Raw genomic sequence first — 22,418 nt, 5'->3', positions numbered from 1 at the left:
ATCAACGATGATCAATATTTTTTTCTGAGTGTGCAATACCCCCTGGTGGCCAGATTAAGAAACAGAAAGACAACGAGCAGTAGGATAATGAAGTAAGACTTTATTCATATGACATGTCATGATATAGAGGATCTTTCAAATAATTATAAACGTGATAACATCAATTGAAAGCCTGAATAAAAAGACTCAGTACTTGTAGGTAGAAAAAAACACCAAATATTTGTCATATCTGTCATAATTGTATTGTATTGTATCTTGTCTGACTGCCACAGATGCTAAAAGAATTTCCGAAAAGGACAATAAATAGTGAGAGACGGTCATCTGTGGGCGGTTTGGTATGAGTGGATCTGTTGGGGGGTGAGAGAGGGTCATCTGTGGGCGGTTTGGTATGAGTGGATCTGTTGGGGGGTGAGTGGATCTGTTGGGGGGTGAGAGAGGGTCATCTGTGGGCGGTTTGGTATGAGTGAATCTGTTGGGGGGTGAGAGAGGGTCATCTGTGGGCGGTTTGGTATGAGTGGATCTGTTGGGGGGTGAGAGAGGGTCATCTGTGGGCGGTTTGGTATGAGTGAATCTGTTGGGGGGTGAGAGAGGGTCATCTGTGGGCGGTTTGGTATGAGTGGATCTGTTGGGGGGTGAGAGAGGGTCATCTGTGGGCGGTTTGGTATGAGTGGATCTGTTGGTGGGTGACAGAGGGTCATCTGTGGGCGGTTTGGTATGAGTGGATCTGTTGGGGGGTGACAGAGGGTCATCTGTGGGCGGTTTGGTATGAGTGGATCTGTTGGGGGGTGAGAGAGGGTCATCTGTGGGCGGTTTGGTATGAGTGGATCTGTTGGGGGGTGAGAGAGGGTCATCTGTGGGCGGTTTGGTATGAGTGGATCTGTTGGGGGGTGAGAGAGGGTCATCTGTGGGCGGTTTGGTATGAGTGGATCTGTTGGGGGGTGAGAGAGGGGCTCATCTTGTTGAGGGACTGGAGGAAGTATCTGTGTTTGATAGCAGAAGCCGCCATGCTCTCTTCTTGCAGCGTCAACAGAGCAGCCTGGAAAAGAGAATAAAAAAATTATATGACTGCTAAACATGTCTATTTCTTAAAGGAACACTCCGGACACTCGCCCGTTGATTTGAGTTAAAGTCGAACTGAACCCGTGCGTCGCAGTCCGTTTCAGACTGAAAACATAACTTGTCTGAGATCACAGGTTGAGAGGTGGGTCATAGTATCATGTCGATGATTTTATTTGACAATTCTGGGGACTGGATTGGGATTTGGCCAATCCTGGCGCGTTCCGCCTCCAAATCGAGTGGGATTCAGCGTGTTGTGGCGCTCCCCTCGGGAAGAGCCTGCTGACGCGAGGTTAGTGGCTGAGTGGAGCTCAGCGAGCCGCAGGCAGCCAGCTGGCTTCGTGTTGCAGAGCGGAGAGTGCAGCCCGTCGGCCTGGAATCTCCGAGGTGCGACCCCTGACAACCAAGCTCTCTGAGGCGCGCGCCATTATCGCCATTGCATTAAATAATATTCCTGGAATGCGACTTTTAACAAGCCAGTTACATTTCTTTGCATTCTTAGACATTACCGTTTGATTTAGTTTGCATAATTGGTCAAGTTAGTAGTTAGTTTATCGGCTAGAAATTCTGCCAGATGACAGGCACTAGGCGTCATTTTCCCCTTCACTTGGAAGAGAAAATTCTCCTGAAATGAAGATTTGATTGACAGCTGCCATGTTGTGATATGATTGGTTGAAATGGGGTAGAAATTTGATAGTACCAGGTGACGTCAGCAAACTGTAGATTACTGTTATGAATGAAATCTTGAAAAATGAACTTTCGATGTGAAAAAGTGTGAAAAACTAAAGAAATTCGATTTTTGTGATTTTTTGGCATACATTATTAAATAGGTGCACTGCATACCCAGGTATTTGAACTAAAAGAATAGAAAAGTCATTTTTGGGTTCAGCTCGACTTTAAGTTGTGGACCAGTGATGTTCTTCATGCACAAAATATCACTGGTCCACAACTTAACTCAAATCAACTCTCAATAAACGTCAAACTAAAGCTCCTTTTCTATTGGCCCAAACCCCAGGTGAGAGCAGCTGTACTGTGTTGGGACGCTGCTTACCTGTGTTAAAAAAACACGTATAAGCGGTACTTTTGATGTAAAAAAGGTATCTATCAATGCCTGCAAAACTGTTTACAGTTTTCGGATATACTACTGATTTTGTAATGGAGTAAGTGGGTTCTGTCTGTTTGTCTGTCTGTCTGCGATTTCTGTCCCACGTTTTTGGTCACATTGTGAGATTTGTGATGATTTTGATCAGGAATGATGTCACTGATGATGTCACTCAAGCACTCGATGATGTCGTCAGTGATGATCACTCGAGCAATTGTGTTGTCACTGATGATGTCACAATGTCTATAGACAGTTTTAATTTGACAACAATAACAACCGTCACAACCCACCTGAATATCCGGTTTACTTCCTGTATACATAGCTGAGCACAGGCTGATATTCGGCTCATATTAAATGTTAACGTTAGGCTGTGTCTCCGACAGACACATTAAAACAACGTAGCCTATTTCGGTCTTGATGTCTAGTAGTAGTTAGTAGTAGTAGTTGTTGTTGTTGTTGTTGTTGTTGATAGTTGCCATAACAACCACCCCTGTCGGAAAGACGTGCACACGCTGGGTAGGAAGCGTTGTTGTCCCCCGGCGAACGTCACGCATTTCCCATTTTACACTGTGCCATTTTCACGTCTAGGTCTAAAAGCCGGTAGCCTAGGTAAACCCAGCCCCCACGTGACCTGCTCTCTCAGTTCCCAGTCACTAGCCTTGTGACTGTAAGCAGGGTGAGCCTGAGAGCAGGTCACTGGGGGCTGGGTTTACCCAGGCTAAAAAGCCGGCTCCTACCTGAGTCTTCACGTGAAGTGAAGACGCTATCCGATGCAAAACATCCTCTTCTTTTAATGACATCTAGTTGTTGCATCCAAATTGTTGCATAAAATCCACTTTTCTGTCTTTCAAAAACCGAAAAGCATTTATCTGGAGCACCTCGAGCAACCCGGAAGTCGTTGTTCCGGAGAAGAAGTGGTGCTCCAGATAAATGCTTTTCGGTTTTTGAAAGACAGAAAAGTGGATTTTATGCAACAATTTGGATGCAACAACTAGGTGTCATTAAAAGAAGAGGATAGCGTCTTAGACTCAGGTAGGAGCCGGCTTTTAGACCTAGACGTGAAAATGTCACAGTGTAAAATGGGAAATGCGTGACGTTCGCCGGGCGCTAATGTGCTCAGTATGAGCGAGAAGCGCCCGGCTAGCGGGGTAAGGTCAGACAGACATACAGCAGTTACGCTTGCTAGCCTGCATGAAAGACGCCAGTGTGTTTATGTTTTTAATATAGTCATATCTATGGTTTATAACGCTGCCACTAATCAGAGGCAGAGAGGGCCAGGGGTGGGTTATGCCTTCGCCATCATCCGAAAAAAATATCGCTTCCGGTAAGCTAGCTAGCTAGCTAGCTAATGTTAGCTGCTGGTTGGTTGGCTAACTAGCGAATGTTAGCCGTTAGCTAACATTAACGCATTAACTAGACAAACACAGACATGCAGAGCTCCAAAAACAGAGCAATTCGTGATTTTGTTACTGTAGTTTCTGCAGAGTAACGTCCATGTACCTTTATGGATTGCACAGGGTTGGTATTGCAAAGGGATCTGACGGATAGTGCAGTAACAGTCAGCAGCTATGATAGCACGAGCCACTCGGGGGGAGGAAGTCCATATATGGTCCATCCGGTCATGGGGCACAGCGATTGGCTGGCTCAGATTCAAATCTGAGTCAGCCAATCGCGTTGTCCTGCGCCGTTTTAACCCTGTGTATAAAAGGCCACCGCTGACCGGGGTGGGTGGGGGGAACCAGAGAGGGGGAGAGAAGAGGAGGGGGAGAGGGGAGAGGAGAGAGGGGGAGAAGAGGGGGGGGAGAGGAGAGGAGAAGAGGAGTGGAGAGGACAGGAGGGGAGAAGAGGAGAGGGGGAGAGGAGAGGAGGGGAGAGGGGGAGAGGAGAGGAGGAGGATGGGAGAGGAGAGGGGGAGAGGAGGGGAGAGAGGGAGAGGAGAGGAGAAGAGGAGAGGAGGAGGGGAGAAGAGGAGAGAGGGGGAGAGGTCAGCAGTCAGCAGCTATGATAGCACGAGCCACTCGGGGGGAGGAGGTCGGGGGGAGGAAGTCCATATATGGTCCATCCGGTCATGGGGCACAGCGATTGGCTGGCTCAGATTCAAATCTGAGTCAGCCAATCGCGTTGTCCTGCGCCGTTTGGGACCGTGTATAAAAGGCCACCGCTGACCGGGGTGGGTGGGGGGAACCAGAGGAGAGGGGGAGAGGAGAGGGGGAGAGAAGAGGAGGGGGAGAGGGGAGAGGAGGGGGAGAGGAGAGGAGAAGAGGAGAGGGGGAGAGGAGAGGAGGGGAGAGGAGGAGTGGAGAGGATAGGAGGGGAGAAGAGGAGAGGGGGAGGATGGGAGAGGAGAGGGGGAGAGGAGGGGAGAGAGGGAGAGGAGAAGAGGAGAGGAGAGGAGAGGAGGGGAGAAGAGGAGAGAGGGGGAGAGGTCAGCAGTCAGCAGCTATGATAGCACGAGCCACTCGGGGGGAGGAGGTCGGGGGGAGGAAGTCCATATATGGTCCATCCGGTCATGGGGCACAGCGATTGGCTGGCTCAGATTCAAATCTGAGTCAGCCAATCGCGTTGTCCTGCGCCGTTTGGGACCGTGTATAAAAGGCCACCGCTGACCGGGGTGGGTGGGGGGAACCAGAGGAGAGGAGAGGGGGAGAAGAGGAGGGGGAGAGGAGAGGGGGGGGAGAGGGGAGAGGAGAGAGGGGGAGAAGAGGGGGGGGGGGGGAGGAGAGGAGAGGGGGAGATGAGAGGAGGGGAGAGGAGGAGTGGAGAGGATAGGAGGGGAGAAGAGGAGAGGGGGAGAGGAGAGGAGGGGAGAGGAGAGGAGGATGGGAGAGGAGAGGGGGAGAGGAGGGGAGAGAGGGAGAAGAGGAGAGGAGGAGAGGAGGGGAGAAGAGGAGAGAGGGGGAGAGGTCAGCAGTCAGCAGCTATGATAGCACGAGCCACTCGGGGGGAGGAGGTCGGGGGGAGGAAGTCCATATATGGTCCATCCGGTCATGGGGCACAGCGATTGGCTGGCTCAGATTCAAATCTGAGTCAGCCAATCGCGTTGTCCTGCGCCGTTTGGGACCGTGTATAAAAGGCCACCGCTGACCGGGGTGGGTGGGGGGAACCAGAGGAGAGGGGGAGAAGAAGAGGGGGAGAGGAGAGGAGGGGGAGAGGGGAGAGGAGAGAGGGGGAGAGGAGAGGAGAAGAGGAGAGGGGAGAGGAGAGAGGGGGAGAGGAGAGGAGAAGAGGAGAGGGGGAGAGGAGAGGAGGAGTGGAGAGGATAGGAGGGGAGAAGAGGAGAGGGGGAGAGGAGAGGGGGAGAGGAGAGGGGGAGAGAAGAGGAGGGGGAGAGGGGAGAGGAGAGAGGGGGAGAGGAGAGGAGAAGAGAAGAGGAGAGGGGGAGAGGAGAGGAGGGGAGAGGAGGAGTGGAGAGGATAGGAGGGGAGAAGAGGAGAGGGGGAGAGGAGAGGAGGATGGGAGAGGAGAGGGGGAGAGGAGGGGAGAGAGGGAGAGGAGAGGAGAAGAGGAGAGAGGGGGAGAGGTCAGCAGTCAGCAGCTATGATAGCACGAGCCACTCGAGGGGAGGAGGTCGGGGGGAGGAAGTCCATATATGGTCCATCCGGTCATGGGGCACAGCGATTGGCTGGCTCAGATTCAAATCTGAGTCAGCCAATCGCGTTGTCCTGCGCCGTTTGGGACCGTGTATAAAAGGCCACCGCTGACCGGGGTGGGTGGGGGGAACCAGAGGAGAGGGGGAGAGAAGGGGGAGAGGGGAGAGGAGAGAGGAGAGGAGAAGAGGAGAGGGGGAGAGGAGAGGAGGGGAGAGGAGGAGTGGAGAGGATAGGAGGGGAGAAGAGGAGAGGGGGAGAGGAGAGGAGGATTGGAGAGGAGAGGGGGAGAGGAGGGGAGAGAGGGAGAGGAGAGGAGAGGGGGAGAGGAGAGGAGGAGAGGAGAGGGGGAGAGAAGGGGGAGAGGGGAGAGGAGAGAGGGGGAGAGAGAGGAGAAGAGGAGAGGGGGAGAGGAGAGGAGGGGAGAGGAGGAGAGGAGGAGTGGAGAGGATAGGAGGGGAGAAGAGGAGAGGGGGAGAGGAGAGGAGGATGGGAGAGGAGAGGGGGAGAGGAGGGGAGAGAGGGAGAGGAGAGGAGGAGAGGAGGGGAGAAGAGGAGGGGAGAGGAGGAGAGGAGGAGTGGAGAGGATAGGAGGGGAGAAGAGGAGAGGGGGAGAGGAGAGGAGGATGGGAGAGGAGAGGGGGAGAGGAGGGGAGAGAGGGAGAGGAGAGGAGGAGAGGAGGGGAGAAGAGGAGAGAGGGGGAGAGGTCAGCAGTCAGCAGCTATGATAGCACGAGCCACTCGGGGGGAGGAGGTCGGGGGGAGGAAGTCCATATATGGTCCATCCGGTCATGGGGCACAGCGATTGGCTGGCTCAGATTCAAATCTGAGTCAGCCAATCACGTTGTCCTGCGCCGTTTGGGACTGTGTATAAAAGGCCACCGCTGACCGGGGTGGGTGGGGGGAACCAGAGGAGAGGGGGAGAGGAGAGGGGGAGAGGGGAGAGGAGAGAGGGGGAGAGGAGAGGAGGAGAGGAGGGGAGAGGAGGAGTGGAGAGGATAGGAGGGGAGAAGAGGAGAGGGGGAGAGGAGAGGAGGATGGAAGAGGAGAGGGGGAGAGGAGGGGAGAGAGGGAGAGGAGAGGAGAAGAGGAGAGGAGGAGAGGAGAAGAGGAGAGAGGGGGAGAGGTCAGCAGTCAGCAGCTATGATAGCACGAGCCACTCGGGGGGAGGAGGTGGGGAGGAGGTGGGGGGGAGGAAGTCCATATATGGTCCATCCGGTCATGGGGCACAGCGATTGGCTGGCTCAGATTCAAATCTGAGTCAGCCAATCGCGTTGTCCTGCGCCGTTTGGGACCGTGTATAAAAGGCCACCGCTGACCGGGGTGGGTGGGGGGAACCAGAGGAGAGGGGGAGAGAAGAGGAGGGGGAGAGGGGAGAGGAGAGAGGGGGAGAGGAGAGGAGAAGAGGAGAGGGGGAGAGGAGAGGAGGAGTGGAGAGGATAGGAGGGGAGAAGAGGAGAGGGGGAGAGGAGAGGAGGGGAGAGGGGGAGAGGAGAGGAGGATGGGAGAGGAGAGGGGGAGAGGAGAGAGGGGGAGGGGGAGAGGGGAAAGGAGAGAGGGGGAGAGGAGAGGAGAAGAGAAGAGGAGAGGGGGAGAGGAGAGGAGGAGTGGAGAGGATAGGAGGGGAGAAGAGGAGAGGGGGAGAGGAGAGGAGGATGGGAGAGGAGAGGGGGAGAGGAGGGGAGAGAGGGAGAGGAGAGGAGAAGAGGAGAGAGGGGGAGAGGTCAGCAGTCAGCAGCTATGATAGCATGAGCCACTCGGGGGGAGGAGGTCGGGGGGAGGAAGTCCATATATGGTCCATCCGGTCATGGGGCACAGCGATTGGCTGGCTCAGATTCAAATCTGAGTCAGCCAATCGCGTTGTCCTGCGCCGTTTGGGGCCGTGTATAAAAGGCCACCGCTGACCGGGGTGGGTGGGGGGAACCAGAGGAGAGGGGGAGAGAAGGGGGAGAGGGGAGAGGGGAGAGGAGAGAGGAGAGGGGGAGAGGAGGGGAGGGGAGGAGGAGTGGAGAGGATAGGAGGGGAGAAGAGGAGAGGGGGAGAGGAGAGGAGGATGGGAGAGGAGAGGGGGAGAGGAGGGGAGAGAGGGAGAGGAGAGGAGAAGAGGAGAGGAGGAGAGGAGGGGAGAGGAGGAGTGAAGAGGAGGAGAGGACAGGAGGGGAGAGGGGCAGAGGAGGGGAGAGGAGAGGGGGAGAGAGGGGGAGAGGAGAGGGGGAGAAGAGGAGGGGAGAGGGGGAGAGGAGAGGGGAGGAGGAGAGAAGAGGAGAGAGGGGGAGAGGGGAGAAGAGGAGAGGGGAGAGGAGAGGAGAGGGGGAGAGAAGAGGAGAGAGGGGAGAAGAGGAGAGGGGGAGAGAAGAGAAACTGTATCAGAAAACTGTAAACTGTTTTGAAGTCTGTCAGGAGGAGTGGAGAGGATAGGAGGGGAGAAGAGGAGAGGGGGAGAGGAGAGGAGGATGGGAGAGGAGAGGGGGAGAGGAGGGGAGAGAGGGAGAGGAGAGGAGAAGAGGAGAGGAGGGGAGAGGAGGAGTGAAGAGGAGGAGAGGACAGGAGGGGAGAGGGGGAGAGGAGGGGAGAGGAGAGGGGGAGAGAGGGGGAGAGGAGAGGGGGAGAAGAGGAGGGGAGAGGGGGAGAGGAGAGGGGAGGAGGAGAGAAGAGGAGAGAGGGGGAGAGGGGAGAAGAGGAGAGGGGAGAGGAGAGGAGAGGAGGAGAGAAGAGGAGAGAGGGGAGAAGAGGAGAGGGGGAGAGAAGAGGAGAGAGGGGAGAAGAGGAGAGGGGGAGAGAAGAGGAGAGAGGGGAGAAGAGGAGAGGGGGAGAGAAGAGAAACTGTATCAGAAAACTGTAAACTGTTTTGAAGTCTGTCATTTAATTTGACAGTTATTGAGTACATCACTGGTCCACACTAACTCAAATTAATGACTCATTAACTCAAATCAACTCTCAATAACTGTCAAACTAGATGACAGTTTTGAAGTCATTAATCTAGTTTGACAGTTATTGCGAGTTGATTTGAGTTAATGAGTTATTAATTTGAGTTAGTGTGGACCAGTGATGTCACTGGTCCACACTTTAACACTCAATAACTGTCAAATTAAATGACAGACTTCAAAACAGTTTACAGTTTTCTGATATACTACTGATGTTCTAATGATACAAAGCTGGTTGAAAATGGGCAGTGTTCCTTTAAGAAAGCTTTGATACATTACCTGTTTGCAGAGATTTTCCAGGTCAGCTCCAGAGTAAAGCTGAGTGTGGGCGGCCACCTCCTCCAGACACACGTCACTGTCTGTGGGCATCGTCTCTGTACACACCTTCAGGATGGCAAGACGAGCCTAAACACACACACACAGACACACAGACACACAGACACACACACACACACACACACACACACACACAGAGACACATACAGTCAGTCACATTTTTATTACAGTGAGACAGAATCATCATCTATAAAATCACTTCTGAAAAATCATTTTTAGACTTTTTATAGACCTTTGATTTTTTTTAACCTCCTTTTTGCTTCATGGTTCAGAACTCCCTTACCTTCCTTTATTGCTTTTGCCGTTGACATTCCCCTTTGTATAACACTTTTTAACAGTTTTGAGCGATGCGCATGTAGGCTAACCTACGCTAGAGAAGGCATCATCTATTCATCTGTAGAGCATGGGGGGTGATAGATAGATAGATAGATATATCTTGGGCTTTCTGTGTTTCATTTGATATTAGAGAAAGACAGGAAAGACAAGAAAGAGAGACATTGAGACATCAGGAACCACATCCAACATCCAACAGATGATTTACCTGCTGGTCAGGCGGTGGGACGTAGATGATGTGGTCCAGTCTTCCAGGCCTGAGGAGGGCGCTGTCTAAGCAGTCTGGCCTGTTTGTGGCTGCTACAATCATCACTTCTTTGTTGCACACTTCCTGGCACTCCAACTGCAAGACAAAAAAACAACAACAACAACAACATAACGTTCACTAAACCACTTCATATTGTTCCGATTTTGTAGTCAGTGAATAGAGGAGTGATGAGGACACCTTTCCCCAAGATCATCTGACCTGGTTCTGTGTGTGACCCTCCTCCACTCCCTCCGCCTGGAGCATCTTCTCCGTCCCTCTCCTCTCCAGCGTCTTCAGTCCCACCCCGTCCAGCTCGTTCAGCAGCACAGAGAGGAGGCGGGTCTGGACGCTGTGAGGCGTCCCACTGTCTGAGCGGGAGCCAATCAGAGAGTCAATCTCATCCAGGAACAGGATGCAAGGAGTACAGGCCCGGGCCTGGCGAAACAGCTGTATGTGGACACACACACAGAGAGAAAGCAACAGGGCGTTACAGAGGGAATAGAACGTCAAATGCAAGGTGTTCTTCCCGACTGTAAAAAAAATAAAAAATATATATATATATAATATCTATATCGTCGCTGTCGTTCCAGGACCTCGAATCTCCAAAACAGCAACTTTTCAGGAAGTTAAAAAAACCTGTTTGCTCTTAAAATACTGAACCAAACGTCGTCAAAGTTGGCACATGTCTTAATTATAGTTAGTTTCCCGCTGAATGTGTCATTACTTTATTAATATCTTGCCTGGATAAGCTCAAATGATGTTGTTTATATTATCAGTCCGACTTGGAAGCACTCTCTCCCGGCCAGTCAGGCGGGAGAGAGTCGTATGCTCATGCACGAGCCCCAAGCTCCGGGCCGCGCGCAGCAGGAGCAGCAGCCCTCCTCGCCTCTCATGGCCGAGGCGGGGGCTTTGGCATTGGGATGAGAACAGTCGGACATAACGTAGCGTTAACGTTACTTTATTCTCGTCAGAAAACACTCCGATTTGCATGTTAAAACAAGTTTGCAGCCTAGGAATAACTGGAAAACATTTGATTGATCTATTAACGTCAGAGGAAGCCAGGATTAGTCAAAACGATATGAGAAATACACAGCACGTCTGCCGTGTGACTTTTCCGGGTTTACTGTCCTGCGTGGGGGGGTACAGACGGAGGTAGGGGACGAATTTCGAGGTTTGACTGACAGATTGAGGGCGAATGGCGTTACGAGATTTACTCACAAGCTCGTTTTAATGCTTTTCCATTGGTTGCATTTGGTAAAAACCACACAGAGATGTGAAGGGTGACCAATGGCACTGATTTATGACAAAAAGTAAAAAAGTGAAAAAAGGGACATTCGAGGTCCTGGAACGACAGCGACGATATATATATATATATACTAATTTATAATTGTACCTGTGCTAAAGCCTTCTCCGAGTCTCCGACGTAAGGGGAGTAGAGGTCGGCGCCGCTGACAGACAGGAAAGCAGAGTTGGAGGAGGCGGCCGCGGCCCTGACCAGCGTGGTCTTGGCACATCCTGGAGGTCCGTAGAGCAGCACGCCGCGCGGCCGGCTCAGACCCAGACGAACAAACGCCTCGGGGAACCTCATCGGCCACTCGATGCTCTGGAGGTACAGAAGCAGGAGCGGACGGCAGGACAAACAGGATGGACAGAAAATAAGATCGAATTACTCGTCGTCAAGAGATACAGAAAGAAATATTAAGAAATACATGCACTTCATCATAACTAGAGCCCGACCGATACTGATACCGATATTAGGGAGTAAAAAAAAACGATCTCGATATATCGGCCGATATTCTTATATTATATATACACATTATATTACTTTTTTGTGTGGCAATAATCCCTCAAATATCAAACACTTGACAAAGATATGACTTGACATGACTTGAGATATGTAATGTAGGCAGGATATTTGACAGCTTATCAATAAACTTTATTGTCCAAAATGACGTCAATGCAATGAAACAGTAAACTGAACTGGGAATTTAATAATTATAAATAACTAGAAATAGAAAAACACAAATAGAACAAATAAAAAAATATAACTTGAGTTAAGAAAAAAGATCAAATATACACAACATGCTGTTTATAACTTAAAAAATACAAAATAAAAAAATATGCAATATCGGCCAACATATTGGCCGATACAGATATATCAGTTATCGGCCAATAATATCGGTGGACCGATATATCGGTCAGGCTGTAATCATAAGGCAACAGTGGTTTGTATTGTATGCAGTGGTGTGACAAAGTCGATTTTGCTTAACCCATTGATCGATGCAGCATTTGTGTGTGTATCCCTTTAAGACCGCGAACCGCGTGGCGCGGTCTTAAAGGGATACACACACAAATGAGGCATATACACGCAAATGCTGCATCAGGTATCAATGGGTTAAGTCTCAAGTCTAAATGTAGAACACCAAGTCAAGTCAGAAATCAAGAGTCCAGTATTATGTATCGAGACTTTAGAAACCCTTTCAAGTCATCAAAGTCAAGTCAAGTCTCAAGTATTATTTTCGTGGATCAAGTCAGTGGTACTTAGCTACCTGTCTGAGTTTGAGTTTGACCTCGTCCAGACCTCCAATCTGCTCCCAAGAGACTGGAGAGACCTCCGTCCGGCCCAGGCTGCTCCTCAGGCAGGAGGGACGCACCGTCTTCAGCGCGTCCAGGAAGTGTTTCATCCCCACCGCCTGCTCTCCTGAACCCTGAAGGCAACAACACACAAGAACACATTTACACATCTAGACATTTATTTGATATTCATTTAAAAGGGGAATGCAAAAGACTCCGGAGAGATTGAAATGGTTCTCTAGCAGTCGTCGAGTAACAGTCTTATGATTTAAAGGAGAATTTCGTTTTTTTTTTTACCTGGAGCCCTCTCCTCACATTAATTATTATCTGACGACTCACCCAGTGTTCTCCGCAGCGTTTTTGTCCGTCTTAGGCGTTGTTTTGAGATCAATAGTGTGCAAGCCAGTCCTAGAATGGAGCTCCGTGGGGGCCACGTGGCAGCGTGCTTTTCATCCATGTAAATAGACAGTTTTATTCCCGTTTTCGACCCATATCGTCATAATCTGATCCATTCTCCCCCGGGCTCTCCCGGGGAAGAGCCCCTCCATACTCCATTCTCCATTCCCCCTCAATTCTTCCCGGATCCCATTTCCTCCTGTCGGGTCAGTGAGACCAACTCTCGTCAAGTCAGTCCACAGGCCAGCGGCAGGAAGGTCTCGCGGGACTTGATGATAGTTGGTCTCACTGAGGAGAATAGCAGTCTGGTTCTTTAGGGATCAGATTATGATGATATGGGTCGAAAACAGGAATAAAACTGTCTATTTACATGGATGAAAAGCACGCTGCCACGTGGCCCCCACGGAGCTCCGTTCTAGGACTGGCTTGCACACTACAAAAACGCTGCGGAGAACACTGGGTGAGTCGTCGGATAATAATTAATGTGAGGAGAGGGGTCCAGTTTAAAAAAAAACGTAATTCTCCTTTAATATGGTGCATTGTTTTTGTATTGTATTGACCTGCGAGTTGCGTCGGATGGCGTGCATGGCGGCCTCCCTGCACAGAGCACTCAGGTCCGCTCCGACATAACCTGTAGTTCTCTGTGCAAGCTCTGCCATGTCCACCAGGGGGCACACTGGCATCTTCTCACACAGAACAGACAAGATCGCCCTCCTCTGCGTCAAGGTGGGAGCTCCGATGATGACCTGAAGAAGACACGGAATTAAGAAAACTGAAATAGACAGGCTAAAAAAAAACCAGGCTGGTGTGAAGAGAAAGGACAGAAGAAAAGCTCAATAAATAGAAAAATCAAGTCTGCACAACGCAAAATAGAGCTCCTAGATAATTGTGTTATTGATGTTTCATTTTCAATTTATTTGGCATTTAAAGTATGTTCATGCCATTTGCACTATGGGCAGTGAATACGCCACTGTCTGTGGCGTGTCTTACTGCTTTATTGCTTGTTGCCTCTTGTTTTTTATTTATATATCTTTTATTTTTTGCACTATGTTGTAACGGAGCCTGCAGCACAAGAATTTCACACGTGATACTTGCACTACGGAGTGACAATAAAAATCTTGAATCTTGAATCTAATTATCGGTACCTCTCTGTCAAACCTTCCGGGCCGGCGAAGCGCTGGGTCCAGGCTGTCCGGCTGGTTGGTAGCTCCGACGACGAGGAAGTGATCGGACTGGTTCATCCCGTCCATCAGCGTGAGGAGCTGGGCGACCAGCCGGTTCTCCGGTGCCGATGAGCCCGTTCGCCTCGGACACAGCGAGTCGATCTCATCGAGGAACAACACGCAGGGACCCTCTTCTGCCGCAGCTCGCGCCCGCTCAAACACGCCACGCAGCTTCTCCTCACTCTCACCTGGCCGGGACCCCACCACCTAAAACACAGATAGATCTTTTTACTATCACCATTATACAGTCTCTATCTGCTACTCTGGTTTGGAAAAAGACATGTGTGCTTTATCCAGGTTTAGTTTGAGCTCGTTTGGATCTCCACTTGCTGAATGGGTATTAAGTAGTTGATTTGATTTTGATTTGATCAACCCTGTGAAAAAGGCTTGTGGTTTTAATTGACTTTAACAAACATATTGGTTGGACCTGCCCATTGCTAAAGCCCAGTTTATGCTTCGTCTGCCGACACTTTTGAAACGGTCGCCGACAGAAATGAGGACTTGAGTCGAAACTTTCAAGTGTCGGCGAGCAGCAGTGTCTGCTACCTGGTGAAATGTCTAGTGTCGCTGACTACGTCACGATGTGTCGCGCAAGTCTGATTGGCTATATAGATGGCACGCGCTTGACTTCCTTGTTGTTCCCAGAGAGAGAGGGTGTTGTTCCCAGAGAGAGAGGGGGTGAGTTGTGTGGTTGTGTGCTGCAGCCAAGTACGTTACATCTTGCCTCTGAGGTGGTTTTACTGTGCGTTTCGTTCCCTCTCTTTGGCTGTCTGCAGCTGCTGATTGCGTTCGAGTGTCACGTGACCGTTGAACCGAGGCGAACGTCCTCTGAAGTATAAATGCAACACCATGAGCGACACTTTATTTTTCGTCTGCGACCATGTGCTGAGCGGCACTTTCTAATAAGTATAAATTAAGCTTAAGTATGCTGTAGTTCAGGGGTGTGGGTAACTGGCGGGGCCATGCGGCCCCCAACCTCACTCAGTGTGGCCCCTGGGTCAATTTCCCCCCCAAAAACACGTTTTTGGTTAGGTTAGATCACCAAAACATGTGTTTTTATTTTACTGTACAACCCAGAACATGGCGCTAACAGCGTTAGCATTGTCTATCCACATAAAGTACTGTTTAACGTTAGCATTTGAGCTAACGCTATTGTAACAAACTATATCCAGGATGCACATTGCACATGCAACATTACTGATCTGATTAATATGACATATTTGGGTGATGCACCTCATCAAATTGCTGTAGCTTTGGCTAGAGCAAAGTCTCTGGTGTCATCTGAATGGAAGAATGACTACATTTGAATAAAAGGTATAAAAAAAATAAAAAATAAAAAAATCTAACACTGTCAAAGTCCAAATCGTACCCGTCTTGTGGAATGACTCAGATCATGATTTAGCAACTAATATAAGCAAAGAATCATGCCTAAACAATGTCTTAACTAACTAACTATATTAACATTTTCCACTACACCTTTTCCTAAAAATGATGTAATGTACTCTACAGATTTCCTGGGTTTTTTGATAAGACATGTTGTTATGTATCTATAGCACTCCTGGGCTCCTCTCAGTAGTAGCAGTAACTTTCCCCTCAGGCAGCTGGGTCCCTGGAGCATGGTACAGCACTAAATTGATGTCCTAGGGATGAAGAGATATGATGGACTAATGACCTAAAGGCATACAGTAATCAACATGTTTACTTGTCTTTGTGTATATCTGTGTCTGTGTGTGTGTGTGTGTGTGTGTGTGTGTGTGTGTGTGTGTGTGTGTGTGTGTGTGTGTGTGTGTGTGTGTGTGTAGCAAAATAGATGCGGCTTACATCAGCCAGTCATTAATGATCTTATGAGACAACAACATGTTAATCTCATGTGTATGGACTGAAGGCAGGTTTGGAAACACAGTGTCCACAACTTCTAATTGGCTGCTGTAATTTAGTCAAAGTGTCAATCAATGCTCTATGGATACCTGGCTGCTTTATGCTACAGGGGTGTGGATAAATCAGCTGTACGATAGAGCTTTGGTCAGAAAGCTGTCAGACCTCAGCAGCCTCTCCTCTCCTCTCCTCCTCCTCCCTCTAAATGATGGAGAGCTTGGCAGGGGGTGACCTGTGCTTTCCACAGCTCCTCAACACTTCGTGCAGGAAGCACCTAGATCCTCACGCTGAGGCGGCGCGCAGGCCACTCCTAACTCTGCTGTTCTTCACCTCCCTGCTCACCACGCTTCTCAATCTGCTGGTCGTCGTCTCCATCTCCCACTACAGGCAGACACATACAGACTAGTATAGAGCTCTGGTTTAGCATTCTGCGTACATTAAGGACGTCTGCTAACTAAGGGCATCTGTGTGGTTTATTAACCGATTGATACCTGATGCAGCATTTGTGTGTGTATCCCTTTAAGACCGCAAAGGGATACACACACAAATGAGGGATATACACACAAATGCTGCATCAGGTATCAATGGGTTAAGAGGTTGAAATTAGGGCTGCTCAATTCATCGGATTTTAATCTCAATTACAATTTCGGACTCCCACAATTATGAAAGAAAAAACAAGATAATCGAGATAAAACAATTATTATTATTGTTATATATTATTTCTTTTAGTTCGCCTATTTATTGATCTAAAAATAATAATACTTTTATTTTCATTTATTTGCTTGTTTTTCCCTTAAATTATATTTAAAGTTCAAAGACATCGGTATTAAAAAGACACATTTTGCAAATGCATGAAGTTGCCAAAGTCAACGAGGAATCACGTTAAATAATCGTGATCTCAATATCAGTCAGAAATAATCGTGATTGTGATTTTTGCCATAATCGAGCAGCCCTAGGTTTTGAATTGGTTTAAGTTAGGTTTAAGTGTGTTAAGTTTAAGTTTCTTGTGTGATCTTTGTTGAACCTGCCAGGTCCTGTCAGGTCCCTGCAAGGTGGCTGCATCTGTAACTATAACTATTAATGAAATTCTCCCACCACTATTACTGCTACAGATAACATAATTATGTTTCATGGTGATGTTCTCCCACTCCAGGCAGCTCCACACCCCCACCAACCTCATCCTCCTATCCTTGGCTGTCTCAGACCTCCTCGTGGGCCTCCTGCTGATGCCCATCGGATCCTTATTCAACGACTGCTGGTTTCTGGGGGACCTCCTCTGTGTCCTCTTTGCCTACGCATCCTTCCTCATCACCTCCACCTCATGTGCAAACATGGTGCTGATATCGGTCGACCGCTACGTGGCCATTTGTGACCCTCTGCGTTACCCCCACAAAATGACTCAAACCAGAGTGAAACTCTACATTGGTCTGTGCTGGCTCTTTTCTGTTCTTTATTGTGGTCTGATTCTAAAGGAGGACTTGAGACACCCAGGCAGGTATAACTCCTGTGTTGGAGAGTGTGTGATTGTTCTGGACTACATTACAGGAGCGGTCGATCTTGTCGTAAACTTTATTGCGCCCATCGGCGTCATCGTAGTTTTGTATACGAGGGTATTCCTGGTGGCTGTGTCGCAGGCGCGCGCCATGCGATCCCACGCTGTGGCTACCACACGCCAGCGTTCAGTCACTGCGACTGCTAAGAAATCTGAGCTGAAAGCAGCCAGGACTCTAGGTATTCTCATAGTTGTGTTTTTAATATGTTTCTCTCCGTATTATTATCCCTCTCTTGTAGGCCAGGATTTGTCCAGCGATACTCCATATGCCATCTTTACGTGCTGGTTGTATTATTGTAATTCCCTTTTAAACCCCGTGATTTATGCCCTTTTCTATCCGTGGTTTAGAAAAGCGATTAAACTCACGGTTACACTTCAGATACTGCAGCCTCACTCCAGTGAGGCCAACGTGCTGTAGTAGAGATGAAGTGACTGACATGAACCCTTTTCTATGAAGAGGGAAATGTCATTGAGTCAGTGAAAATCAAACATTATATTTTGTTAAAACGCAGTGACTTTGTAAATATAGTACCGTTATTTATTATAATAAATCAGGTGAGCTGAAATGTGTTTTCTAAAGTACAACAGCATCATTACAAGTCAAATGAAAACATTGTTTTGTCCTCATGTTCATGTTTTGTCCATGCTGAATGGAACTTGTCTGCCTGGTTTATATTACAAAATATATATTATATTATTATTATTATTATTAAATATATATATTATAATATTATATTACCAAAACTTAAAATAGAAAAAATATTTTCTTTAAACCTGCATTTTTTTTTACATTTTGGTCCGAGTGAAATGTTATACAATCTCTCCTGTTTCTAAATATATCTGAACCATTTGGTTTGATGAAGTCAAACTATTTTTATAAGCATTTTACGAAGTGTCTATGGGAAAATAAATGGCAGATAAAAATCTCTGGTACAGTTCTGAAGCAGGAAGGGACGTTCCACTTTGGCTCGCTATAAAGAGGGGAGAGGGTTTGGAGAAAAGTGAGTGAGGAAGTAGGACTGAAGTGGTAAAGTTCTGAAAATATCCTATAGGAGTGACATGGAAAATGCACAGCCCGGCACAAAGGAAAATGTGAAACGGGAGATACAGAAAGTGGCAGGGGCTCTTTAACCTGACGCTGCCAGATGGATGGGTTTGCTTCTTCACATTCTGTTTCACACACGACATGGCGCGGTGGTAGGGGTGTCACGATACACTAATTTCACGATACGATACGATACACGATATTGGGTTCACGATAACGATACGATATTTTAACAATATTTTTTTTAACAAAAGCAAATCATTTTTATGTATTTATTTATCATTTATTTAACCATGTGAGTCCCGTTGAAATCGAAACCTCTTTTCAAGGGAGCCCTGGGAAAATACTGGAAAAATAGTCTTTCATTTGAAATACACAAAATACAAAACAAATGCTGTTTTTGGAAATTGTTATTATAATAACTAGAAAACAACATGGAAGATAATGCTTCTCTTGCAATAGAATGTGTCACACACTGTCACAAACTAAATGTTTGTTGCATGGTGAAAGAAAAATAAAGTATACAATCTATTTCTTAAATAACTCATGCTCAATGGTCCCTAAACTTATGTAATCTTATGTACCCCTTGAGCTGTTTTGCCATGCCCGTAGTAGTCTGCCCCCTCACTCATGCGTGTTGATTCTGCTAAATTTGTTCTATTATTATTCAGGAGCAAAACATTTTTTTTTTCTTTCCACGATATCATTTTTTTCTGACGATATTGTGACGTTTCGATATCGCGATATATCGTGCGACGAAATATCGTGACACCCCTACGCGGTGGTATTGTGAACTTGTGAACTAAATACTGCCCCATCTGGCAGAGGCAGGTTAGGGGCTCTTGAGCCATTGATGGAAACTGCAAGACGGGGAAAGTTACAGTGGTTCGGACTAGGGTTGTCAAAAGTATCGATAGTATCGATAAAAGTCAATACAAAAAATTTGAAACGGATACAATACTCATTTGCAACAGGTATCGATAGTATCGTTAAGTATCACTACTAAAAAAAAGAAAAATTATACAATACTCATTTGCAACTGAAAAATCAAACATACCACTGATTTCTCCCTCCCTGTCATTGGTGGGTATCTTTTGCTTCAACACGTTCAAAGTATTCTGATAGGCTGATGACTAGAGCAGGTGTAATCTGCTGTGTTATGATAGGCTGATGACTAGAGCAGGTGTAATCTGCTGTGTAAAGTCAAAGTTTTATAATGAGTATTATCAGGCCTAGATTATGGAGAAGCGGGCATCTGTCTGTCCATCTGTCACAAATAGTGTTAGTAGCTGTACTGTACTGTACTGTAGCTGCTACCATTACGTATGTCAAATGTTTAATTGTATGTTTAATCAGGTATATGCTATTTGCACCTGTGCAAACAGAATGTTAATTATGTTTAATTATGTTTAAAGTATGTCCATGCCATTTGCACCTATGTGCAGTGAATATGTCACTGTCTTTGGCTTGTCTTATTGCTTTACTGCCTTATTGCTTGTTGCTTCTCTTGTTTTCCTGCACCTGTTATTTTGCACTATGTTGTAACGGAGTCTACAGCACAAGAATTTCACACGTGATACTTGTACTACGGAGTGACAATAAAAATCTTGAATCTTGAATCTTTGTTTATTTTGTATGTCACTTCATGCGTTGTCATCCCGCCGTGTGGTATCGAAAATGGTATCAAGTATCGATATTTTCCTGGGTATAGGTATCGAAGTAGAAATTCTAGTATCGGTGTCCCTAGTTCGGACACATTAAGAAAAAAATGGCTCCCTAGCAAATGCCATCATGCACGGTGCAGCTGATGGAAGAAGAAGGTGTAGGAGGAAGGCCGAGGGGAGAATAGGTGACAGACATTAAGAGGACGAAGAAAGCGTTGATGGACTTTGTGAGACTGGCAGTAGATCAGGATGTTTTGAGACGGGTTGTGATGTCATCAAAGCACCCCCCAACGGCCCCTGGGCTACGGGAGTGACCTGACCTGACCTTAACACAGCCTTTCCCGGGCCGACATGAACAACCGATAACGTCAACACACACATATGAAGAGTATAGGAAGACATATAGCTACTACCTCTGGCCCTCGGACCATCACCAGGCTGGCTCCCACCTCCCCCACCACTCTGCGGACTAGCAGCGTCTTCCCCACGCCTGGAGGCCCCGCCAGCAGCACCCCTCTGGGACAGGACACACCCAGAGAGCCCAGGGTGCCGGGATAGAGCAGGGGCAGCTGCAGCATCTCTCTCAGGGAGGCACTCACCTAAAATACAATCAGAAAATAATTGTGTATACTGTGAGAATATAAAGATGTAGTTGGGCCCTTAAGTTATTCTTTATTTATCCCCATGGGGAAATTCATCCTCCGCATTTGACCCATCCTCTACTAGGAACCTTCCTAGAAATTAGGAGCAGACTGACCTCGTCCAGGCCCCCCACTGGAACCCCGTCCTGCTTCTGCAGCCGACTGCTGTAGTGTCTGAAGGTCTGGATGCCAGCGATCTCCACACCCGTTTTGGAGGTGATAAGTCCAGCATCAGCCGAATCCGGATTGATGTTTTCAACTACAACGTACCTGACCTCTGTATCAAAATCGCCAACATTGATCACATGCTTGTTGTGCACGTATACGCCTTTCAGCATGTCTTTCACAAGTTCATGAACGAGGTGAGGCGGGGTGTTTTTCCTGAACTCCGCACTGCGGATGACCACAGTCACCTTAACGCCTTTCAGCTTGGGGCAGCAGGGGACGGGCGTCAGCTGGGCGGGGTTGAGGGTGAGGCGTGCTGCGGGTGGGCGAGAGGTCAAGCTGGCAGAGGAACATTTCAGGTCCATCTGAACGAAGCCCTCAGCCAGGTCTGATCTGGGCCAGGCGGTGCACAGGCAGGTTCCCCCCCCAGGGAGAGACAGCAGCAGCGGGGATCCCAGGTTCAGTCCCAGGGCGCACATCAGACGTGGACCCAGTCTGCATCTCTGAGAGCCCCGGTCTGCCGGGTCCAGTGACAGCACTCTGAGAGACATCCTGCAGCAGCACATCAGCAGCAGCCACACAGCGACACACGCACACTTCTACTCAGGAGGTGATGCTCGGGCTGTAACAACAGTACAACACACGACACAGAGAGAGGGTCAACTAGATTAGCGAATGTAGTTCGATTAACTAGCGTTAATCAGAATCAGAATCAGAAAGACTTTAATGATTGGGACAAGTTACAGAAGCTCGCTCACAGAACACACATAGCATGAAGTAAACAATAGTAAATGCAAAATAAGCAGAATACGAAGAATAAGAACACAACATAGCATAGAATAAACAGTAGTAAATGCGATAGAAGCAAAAATAAGTAAAAATAAAAATTGCGTTGCCACTAGCTTTTGGCTATATCTTCGTTAGCTAACGTTATAAAACCGTGACACTTCTACTTACCATAGTTGATGTAAATGTACGGGATGACGGCTAAAATAGGCGATCTGAATTAGACGCACTGACAGCGTGACAAGCTAGTGAAGCTACTGTAAACAAAGCTGCAGCTAAAGCTCCATGTGGTGTGAAAAGAAGATGGCCAACCAAAATGTGTTCCTGGTTCAGAGTCAGACTGCCCGGAAACCGGAAAAAACGGATGCTCCTGTTGCTATTTTGGTTATTAAATAATTATGGAAGATTCAAATAATATATTTTCATTCTATAATTGGACTAAACTGGCATTACTTCGTTCAAACGAGGTTAGTCTGTAAAAGACGTGTAAAACTAAGGTTTAGTTTTGGTCGCCCGGCTATCCGTAGTTTTAACACTCCTCTGGCGCCACCCTGTGTACAAAACTAGCAAATGCAGCAAGTCTAGACAGACAGACAGGTCTAGCTAAACATTAAAAAATAATTATATTGTTTTGAATTACGTGTGCCATCTGATCTGACACGTTCTGTGTTTTGGATATTATAAAATAGGTGAGATCGTCCACCCATTTATTAAAAACATTTATCATAAAAAGGAATTACTTTGGCATTTATATAGGCTATTTTTTTGTTGTTGTTTTTTTGTTTTGTTTTTTACCTATTTACAATCTTTAAGAGGGACGCTCAGATCAAACTTGAAATTAAAGACGAATCTATATTTTATAAGTTTTTGGAACGGCTTGCGTCGCTGCGTCCATGTGGTCATGAGTGAGAT

The 22,418-nt window shown here is 47.8% G+C and overlaps 2 protein-coding genes across 2 annotated transcripts; one reads left to right on the top strand and one right to left on the bottom strand.

Annotated features, from left to right (window-relative positions):
- Nucleotides 1-94: 94 nt before the first annotated feature.
- afg2b (AFG2 AAA ATPase homolog B) lies at nucleotides 95-21,765 on the bottom strand. Its single transcript, XM_083653112.1, has 11 exons — nucleotides 21,678-21,765; nucleotides 20,672-21,342; nucleotides 20,328-20,513; nucleotides 13,701-13,985; nucleotides 13,116-13,301; nucleotides 12,135-12,293; nucleotides 10,979-11,188; nucleotides 9,805-10,032; nucleotides 9,547-9,681; nucleotides 8,949-9,074; nucleotides 95-1,036 (listed from the first exon to the last, which is right to left on the bottom strand). The coding sequence occupies exons 2-11, from the start codon at nucleotides 21,284-21,286 to the stop codon at nucleotides 899-901; spliced, it is 2,268 nt and encodes a 755-aa protein (XP_083509238.1). The 5' UTR covers nucleotides 21,287-21,342; nucleotides 21,678-21,765; the 3' UTR covers nucleotides 95-898.
- LOC310791419 (trace amine-associated receptor 13c-like) lies at nucleotides 15,862-17,623 on the top strand (the record flags this gene model as incomplete). Its single annotated transcript, XM_083653113.1, has 2 exons — nucleotides 15,862-16,040; nucleotides 16,807-17,623. The coding sequence occupies 2 exons, from the start codon at nucleotides 15,862-15,864 to the stop codon at nucleotides 17,621-17,623; spliced, it is 996 nt and encodes a 331-aa protein (XP_083509239.1).
- Nucleotides 21,766-22,418: the final 653 nt, after the last annotated feature.

Source organism: Poromitra crassiceps (assembly GCF_964638095.1).
Source record: "Poromitra crassiceps genome assembly, chromosome: 16".
NCBI classification, from domain to species: Eukaryota; Metazoa; Chordata; class Actinopteri; order Beryciformes; family Melamphaidae; genus Poromitra; species Poromitra crassiceps.
Note: the sequence above shows the minus strand (reverse complement) of the source record. Positions and strands in the feature narration are given on the sequence as shown.